This window comes from Gadus morhua, chromosome 1 (genome assembly GCF_902167405.1).
Source record: "Gadus morhua chromosome 1, gadMor3.0, whole genome shotgun sequence".
Taxonomy (NCBI): domain Eukaryota; kingdom Metazoa; phylum Chordata; class Actinopteri; order Gadiformes; family Gadidae; genus Gadus; species Gadus morhua.
The window spans coordinates 16,730,159-16,739,052 of NC_044048.1; the positions used below are offsets into that span (position 1 = coordinate 16,730,159).

General features: G+C 47.3%; 2 protein-coding genes across 2 annotated transcripts in view; one reads left to right on the top strand and one right to left on the bottom strand.

Annotated features, from left to right (window-relative positions):
- Positions 1-3,688, top strand: part of plxnd1 (plexin D1) — a gene marked incomplete in the record, with an annotated part of 60,583 nt that extends 56,895 nt beyond the window's left edge. The window contains 3 exon segments of the mRNA XM_030353398.1: positions 528-668; positions 1,165-1,239; positions 2,467-3,688. Coding sequence (XP_030209258.1) covers positions 528-668; positions 1,165-1,239; positions 2,467-2,583 — 333 coding nt within the window.
- A 384-nt stretch (positions 3,689-4,072) lies between these two features.
- On the bottom strand, positions 4,073-8,826 carry exorh (extra-ocular rhodopsin). Its single transcript, XM_030353516.1, has 5 exons — positions 7,789-8,826; positions 6,974-7,142; positions 6,600-6,765; positions 5,628-5,867; positions 4,073-5,226 (listed from the first exon to the last, which is right to left on the bottom strand). The coding sequence occupies exons 1-5, from the start codon at positions 8,147-8,149 to the stop codon at positions 5,104-5,106; spliced, it is 1,059 nt and encodes a 352-aa protein (XP_030209376.1). The 5' UTR covers positions 8,150-8,826; the 3' UTR covers positions 4,073-5,103.
- Between the last annotated feature and the right edge of the window lie 68 nt (positions 8,827-8,894).

Genomic DNA, 8,894 nt, shown 5'->3' on the forward strand with positions numbered 1-8,894 from the left:
GAGAGAGAGAGAGAGAGAGAGAGAGAGAGAGAGAGAGAGAGAGATGGCACAATAGTAGCCACAACTTAAACCTGAATATCCCCCCCACCCCTCCACCTCACCACATACCTCTCCCTGTGCCTTAATAAGCACTGGAGCTGGGCTTTGAGGTGACTCAGGAGAGTGCTGGAGCTTTGTAACTGGGCATTGTTTTGACTGGAATGTTCCCTCCAGCTGAGAGGATAAAGCCACGACTGCTGCAGACAAAAAAAGAGGAAATGGCCAGCCTTCCCCTAGCCTCCATTGTTTCAGCCCAGGGTTTTTCCATCTACCCAATCAGGAAAATGACTCGGCCCACTTAGTGCAGCTAGAATCCATTACGCCTCGATTTAACATGACAACTGACTTCAGGTTCTTTCAGCCTCTATTGGCTTCACAGACACTATATATGAGGTTAATACGTGTACAATACGAGACCGTATCTGTCGCTATCTGTCGTTGTTGTATTCAAACCTGATCTGAAGGGTGTTTTCTGTGTTCATCTCCAGGACTCTCCCACCAACAAGCTGCTGTACGCCAAGGAGATCCCTGAGTACAAGAAGAGGGTGCAGGGCTACTACCAGCAGATCCAGGACATGGCTCCTCTCAGTGAGCAGGAGATGAACGCCCATCTAGCCGAGGAGTCACGGGTCAGTGCTTCATACATACATACATACATACATACATACATACATACATACATACATACATACATACATACATCAATACATACATCAATACATACATCAATACATACATCAATACATACATACATACATACATACATACATACATACATACATACATACATACATACATACATACATACATACATACATACATACATACATACATACATACATACATACATACATACATACATACATACATACATACATACATACATACATACATACATACATACATACATACATACATACATACATACATACACACACACACACATATATACATACAGACATCAATCCATACGTACAAACATACATACATACATACATACATACATACATACATACATACATACATACATACATACATACATACATACATACATACATAATTACATACATGACGTTAAACAATGACGTTAAACAATGCCTTCCTGTAATTCTCTTCATCCTATAGAAATACCATAATGAGTTCAACACCAACCTGGCCCTGACAGAGATCTACAAATACGCCAAGAGATATAGGGCTCAGGTAACAAAACCCTTTCATTATTAGGCTTTTTTTCTTCGTGTTGTCTTATCTCCGATCAGCGATGAGGGTATGAACCCGCACTGCCTTCGCTTCCAGCCCACATGGGGTGTGGGGTTTCTGAGCAGTCAGAGCCGGTCCTCTACGGAGAACATCCCATGCACGGTGTGCAGTGCGACGGACCACAGCACAGTCCTACGCAACTCCATTCACCCAGACACCGAGGATAAACGAGCTCTCCTGTTTGTGTCCATTCAAGGAGACCCATTGCCTCATCTGTCTTCAACCGGTATCAGCCTGTTGGTGTTTATAGCCCTCCCTATCAGCCTCCCTATTTACTCCACACAAAAAATAAAAAAAAACACACAATCCACCTCAGCCATTGCTTTTGTCTCAGCGGCCCGGATCCACCCCCCTTATCAGTCTAATGACAGTGTAACGTTTCTGCCCCCGCCGGCGCGCTTTCTCCCACAACCCATCCTTCACCCGTAGGCCCGCCTCCCCCGCTGTTCCCGCCCGCCTGTGGGACTGTTCTCTGAAGAGGTTATTGGTGACTGCCTTGAATGGAGAGCCTTGATCAGGGTACCTTTGAGCAGACGATTCCCACCGTGGCGTCTCCGCGCTGCACCGTGCCAGCCGGGGCCGTCAGGGGGCTCAGACCCTCGATTCACCCAGCTCAGTGAATGGCTCTCTGATTGCGTGTTTGTCATCAGCACCGAGCTCCAAACTCTCTCTCTGGCTGATGACGCACTGCTAATATATATAGGGGAGGGAGGGAGGGAGGGAGGGAGGGAGGAGAGGAGGAGAGAGAGAGAGAGAGAGAGAGAGAGAGAGAGAGAGAGAGAGAGAGAGAGAGAGAGAGAGAGAGAGAGAGAGAGAGAGAGAGAGAGAGAGAGAGAGGGGGGGAGACCTCTGCACAGCCCACAGATCTACTGAGGACCATCAGCCGTGGATAGAAAAGGACACACAGCAGATGTGGGCTTTGTGTAAATATGTGAAGAGCTTGTGCTTTTGTGTGGCGTTGAGGCGTGGAGGACGGAGGGACGTGTGAGTGGAAGCCTGAGCACTTGTTTCCTTCGGCCGTGTGTCCAAGCGGCTTGTTGCCGGGCTGGAACTTGATGAGCTGCATGAGTGCTTGAAAGCCACCAAATGTAATGTTTGGTATGTCTCTCTCTCTCTCTCTCTCTCTCTCTCTCTCTCTCTCTCACTCTCACTCTCACTCTCTACCAGGTGGTGAGTGCGCTGGAGGCCAACCCCACCGCCCGTCGCACCCAGCTGCACCACAAGTTTGAGCAGGTCATCGCCCTGGTGGAGGACAACATCTACGAGTGCAGCAGCGAGGCCTGAAGCGTCGTGCCATCCTGCCCTCCTCTCCTCCTGCTCCTCTCTCTCTGAGCTCTCCTTCTGCTGCATACTGCCTACTGCCACCCAGCCGGCCACCTCTCCTCCTACTACTGCTACGGGCCGGGGGAACGTCCGTCCCTTACCGAACCGCCCAATCAATCAACCGACCGACCAACCGATAGACGGACGCCCTTCATCAGTGTCGTTACGTTCAGACAAAAGGCGCCTGAAACCGTTGGTCGTTTGAGAGACTCCTTATGCTGCCTATTTCTCAACTGTTCTTCCTCCACCGACGTGTGTTTTTCTTCTCTTTTTTTTTTCAAACTTTATTCGTTTTCATTTTTCTCAAGATGTGGACGATGAGTCCCGGTCGGATCCGGACTCTGCCCTGGCAGGGTGTTGACAAGGGAACCCCGGGACAAGCCTGGTTTCTCCCCACCTGAATGTCTTCGTAGTAACCTGATACCTAAAGCCCTGGTGGCAACTCTTTACGCACTGACCCCCCTCCCCCCCCCCCCCCCTCCTACCCCCTTCTTCGAGGGAACGAGCCAATGATGCACTGTACTGTATTATAATGTCCATAGCAATATTTATAGATGTGTTTTAATGCTTTCAAGTGGCCTGTCCATCACTTTCTCCGAATAACGAATTATTCCCTTTTTTCCTAAAGCCTGCCGTGTTCTCAGGGCTGATGGGTGAGGACGCCTCACCCACTGGGTGCTCTGAACCACATGTTTAACGTGCTTCACAGGCTAATGATGGAATATATATATACATATATATATATATATACATATATATATATTATATATATATATATATTCAGGTGATGTTTTAATGCCAAGGACCTGTCTGCAAAATGATGGAAATGTAATTGGTTCTCACGTTGTGTAGTTCGATGGGAAGGGCTACACGCTGTAAGAAATCTGACCTAGTGTGCTTGTAGATGAATGAAAATATCATGTGGGAATCAAGAGGGAAAATTTATGTTTCAAAAAAATATATGTGAACTCAATACTATCTGGGAATTGTCTGACATGACATGTATCCGTGATGCCAAATGACGTGTCAGAATTTGTGAAATAAATTACAGTATTTAGAATTTTAACGTGTCTTATCCATGGCAGTCATTACCGTGGTGTACACCCATACCGGAGGCCCTGCTGAAGCTAAACACGCTTAAAGAAAACACTGAGTTCAGGCCCGTTAGCCACGCAACATCTGGAACCATTCAGGGCTTCTTGTAAACGCTGTAGTGAAACAAGTGGCCAAGGATAAGGTCTTGCAGATATTTAGCCTCATTTATATTAAAGGACAAATAACAAGAATCATTTCCACAACAGCCTTTTTATACAATCAACAGTCTTCATGAATCTTCACATTACACCTTTTCATAGTAGTACACGGTCAACAGACAAACACAACTACACCCACACAGACAAACACTTGCAAGCAAACACATGCTTGCGCCCAAAACACACACTCTCACAACAAACACACACTCTCACAATAAACACACACAAATAGACACACACACACACACACACACACACAAATAACCTGAACAATCTTCAATAGCAGACCATTTCTATTTATTTCCTTGCTGGTCATTGTCTCACTCGATATTAAGAGGCAACAGAAAAGAGTGTCAGCCTCTCTGTGCCGACAGATTGACCAGTTGCGACTTGGACCAAGGCCCTACAGACATGGGGAAATATCACCCACACCTCTGCTAGCTCAACATAGCTCATTAACGCTGAGCTGCTTCTTCTGTGTGCTGACAGTTCTCCCAGACCAACGAGAAGCTACAAACCACAGATTTAGTACGGAGCTAAAATCCTTTTTTGGATGAAAAGGCACCTATTATCTTCTCCTTGCCTTTCTTTCTAAGATATCATTTTCATTTTTAGCTCCATGGAAATGATAATGACAATAAAATGTTTTAGCTAATAAAATGAACATAGCTAGACAAATGGAAAAAAAATATACATTCATTAATTATAAATTTAACACTTTGGTTAATTTACAGATGTCATAACTTGACTGTCCGATTAAATACACAACGTGAAAAACATAATGTAACATAATGCAGTATATACAGTAATATTCTAATTTGGGCTAATGTTTCTTAACCTTTTACAATAGAAGGAAGAATCCAGAAGGAGAGAGGCCATTTTTAGTTGGAGGGTTGCGCAGAAAAACCCCAGGACGTTTTACAGTTTAAAACTCAACCGAGGCCAGCTTTCCAGTGAACATGAGGGTGTGCAGTAGAAAACACAACATGAACACTCTCCATTGTACATTGGGTTGTGTGTGGTAGAGCCTATACAACATGTGTGGGCCTTTAACACATCTGAATGTGTGCATGAGGCCCGATGTGGTCAACGCGGACAGGAAGGTAAATCAAAATCACCGGCCAATCAGATCAAAGTTGGGGGCTGTGTGATTGGGATTCTGGTGCGGGGGGTTGGGCAGGTGAGGGGGGGGGGGGGGGGGGGGTTGAGTGCCATAGCGGGTCAAAGGTCAAGCCGGGGCCACCTGGCTGGTAGAGATGGTGGAGGACTGGGTTTTGGAGCTGAGCCCAGTGTCCTCCTCTCTGAACGGGTTCCTGCCGCAGCATACCGTGGTGAGCATGCAGTTCCTGAACTGGGAGACGCACAACAACACACACCGAGACATGAGTGACGCCCTTGGGCAGGAATGGGGAGGCTGCGTCTCCACAGATGTGAAGGGCATGACTGAATCATCTCTAGCAGTTACTTTGATGGATTGAACACAACTGTACGATCCCCACCACATTTGAATTTCACCCCACTTGTGTTTTCCCACCGATGACAAAAAACGAATATTTGAGCTTATACATTATGCACACACACAACACACACACACACACACACACACACAAATACACATAAATACTGGCCCCGACCGACATACACACACATGAACACACACACACGTACCTACACACACACACACACACAGACACACACACACACACACACACACACACACACACACACACACACACACACACACACACACACCTGTCTGTTGAGCAAGATGTAGATGACGGGGTTATAGAGGGCGGCGCTCTTGGCGAAGAATGCGGGCGCGGTCATGAACACTGGTCCGAACTCGGCCCCCTGGTTGATGAAGATGTACCAGGCCACGGTGGCGTAGGGCACCCAGCACACCAGGAAGGAGATCACCATGACGATGACCATGCGGGTCACCTCCTTCTCCGCTCGCTGGGTGGATTCAGACTCCTGCTGCAGGGCCGCAGCCTGGGGGGGGGGGGGGGGGGAATTAAACACAGCTGCTCTCTTACATCTGGATATGTCAGCCAGCCTTTCAAGAGCTAGCAGTCAGGATCGTACCCAGGTGTGATGTGATCGGACATCCATGCATACATTCCTAGGTATGTACATACGTACATACCTACATGCATACATACATGCACACATGCATACATACATACACACGCGGCCTTTCAAGAGTACGCAGTCAGGATATTACCTAGATGTGATGTGATCGGACTCGCGGAGGTCATGACCTTGGTGTGGTTCACATTGTTCCATTTCCCTTTCATTAAATACCTAAATAGCGTTCCTCAAATGAGGAAGATATTAATATGCTGATAAAATATGCAGTTTTATCTGCAGATTCATTATTGAGGTATTTTAGGAAATTGGATTTTAGAAAAAGATTGAAAGAATATCAAGGTCATGACCTCTATGAGTCATATCACATAATAGCATATCTCATTATGATTCTTGATTCTGCATGTGCCTACACTTGAAAAGGGTAATCCCTTCAGTTCAACAATACAACAAACAACCGTCTTTCCTGTTACTAATCCCTGACACATGAATCCCTCTGTGAGGCTGAGGTATCGTGTCGTGCTGGGAAAGGTCAGAGCCTACAACTGCTAATCTGAGTCATAAAACAAAGACAAGAAGGAGTACAGCGGTGGGTCAGAGGGAAGCGGGGCTCGTGGGCACCGGGCGGTGTCGTACCGCTCGGATGGTGCAGAGCAGGCGGCCGTAGCAGAAGAAGATGACGAAGAGCGGGATGAGGAAGTGGAGGAGGAACATGTAGATGACAAACGACGTGTTGTTGATTTCAGGCTTGGGGGTGTAGTAGTCGATCCCACAGGAGCACTGCATGCCCTCTGGGATGTACCTGCACACACAGCACACCCCCCCCCCCCCCCCAACACCACACCCCCAACACCACCCCCCAAACACACAACGCATGTGTGTCAGAATGTATAATTAATCAGCAAACGCGGAAAAAAACGCATGTATGTATTATTTATTTCCTTTTCCCTTTTCATGTTCTCTGACCCAAATGCGAGCGTGTTCTGTGTGTTAGGGTGTCCTCCGTTTACCGGGACCAGCCGAACAGAGGTGGGCCGGCGCAGGTCAGCGCCATGACCCAGGTGAAGGCCAGGCCCGCGACGGCGTGCTTCTCCTCGAAGCGGAAGTTGCTCATGGGCTTGCAGACGACGACGTAGCGCTCCACGGCCAACACCACCAGAGACCACAGGGCGATCTCTCCTGAGGCGGACGCAGGAGATAGCCATGACGCACTGGTGCGTGTCATTAATCACACGCAGACAGTATGCATTTACATAATTTAGTAGTATCTCCAACTATGCAGCATTCTACATATCGTTTGTATTAATCATTCGGGATGTTGAGTGATTTTCTTTTTTTTGGTTTAAGATCATTCAGCTCTATAAAAAAAGAAAATAAATCTCTAATGGGAATATAAAATATACTGTGCCTTAAGCACTACCCCCCTATCAGAATAACAGAGAGCTCTCGAAGGAAAGAAAAAAAACTAAAAATAATGATAAAAACAGTTTGTTGTTCCAGCACTTTGAGCAAAAGTACTGGAACAACATAATGCGCTGCATTATCTCCTATCATACACTCCACCACCACTAATGAAACAAAACTATCCTCTGCGCTCCACTTGTTATGATAAACTTCCTCTTCTCAGCACTCAACCTTGTGCTGCAGCGCCTCCAATATCGAACGCACGCTTTGATCATTCTCATTCTCAGCCTCACCTTTTTTTAAAAGTCGCTTTGGATTAAAGTGCCTGCAAAGAAACAACTCTATAAATACAAAATGTAAACACACGTCGTTCCAACACACTAATCTCTGAGGGTCCAGATGCTCTCCACACAGCACCTACCTCCCAGGGTGGCGAAGAAGCCTTCGATGTTGCAGCCGCCGACGCCCAGGACGAAGTAGCCGTGCAGCGCCGTGTACAGCGTGACCGTGAAGCCCCCCACCACCATGAAGAGGTCCGCCACGGCCAGGTTCAGCAGGATGTAGTTGAGCGGCGTCCGCAGCTTCTTGTTCTTCACCGTCACGTACAGTGTCAGGAAGTTGACGGGGAAGGCGGTGGCGATGAGGAAGAGCATGTAGGCGGCCACCAGCGAGTACTTCCACGGCTCGGCCAGGTAGTACTGGGGGTGCTCGAAGGGGCTGCGCACCACCCCCGTCTTGTTGGACATGGGCACGTAGAAGTTGGGCCCTTCTGTGCCGTTCATGGCTGACGCTTGTACAAGCCTGTGTGTGTATGTGTGGGTTTGTGTGGGTTTATAGGTGTGTGTGTGTGTATGCAATAGCGTGTCTGCAAATGTGTGCGTTACCTGCAATAACAGTCTATTAGCAGATGTATTGTAAAAAAATCAGCTCCCTCGGTTCGCTGCTTAACGGAGGACTAGTAATTGCAGGCTGTCCGCTCGTGTCGTGGAGGTGCAGGCTGGAAATAGATGTTGACAGGGTGGAGAGGAGAGCTCTGCAGCCCCCCGATGTGGCGGCGGCACCTTTTAACAGGCAGGCAGGATTAGGGAGGTGCAATGATGGAATTAGCTCACTTTCTCTCCCTCACACACACACACACACACACCGACGCCCTAACACACACATTTCCAAAGTACTATAGCTGCAGCACAGTCCTCAGTCAAATAAGTGGTGGGTATTCAAGGGCAAATAGGGTTCTCAAGGGCAGACCTTTTGACCCTACTGACATCATAAATGCTCCATGACACGATGATGTTAGCACAAGATAAGATAGCAGTGATCAAGACGGACCGAGACTAACATCGACTGCAGACTCTACCTTTGGGTAAAAAGGGTAGAGAGAACCCAAGACATTTTCTCAACATCAAAAGCTGTATATTTAACTGCTTTTGTGTTTCTGCTGGAGTATAAATACACAAGGTGTTATACAGAACATGTGTTCTTGTTAGTCAAGAGTTGAAGCAGGAGGGTACATAAGCAGCTAACACC

Excerpts from the sequence above, each read along its gene's own strand:
- exorh (XM_030353516.1), bottom strand. The coding sequence starts at position 8,149 with ATGAACGGCACAGAAGGGCCCAACTTCTACGTGCCCATGTCCAACAAG. Across the intron at positions 7,143-7,788 it reads CTTCTTCGCCACCCTGGGAG|GAGAGATCGCCCTGTGGTCT; the intron begins GTAGGTGCTGTG and ends CGTCCGCCTCAG. Across the intron at positions 6,766-6,973 it reads CCTCTGTTCGGCTGGTCCCG|GTACATCCCAGAGGGCATGC; the intron begins GTAAACGGAGGA and ends CTGTGTGTGCAG.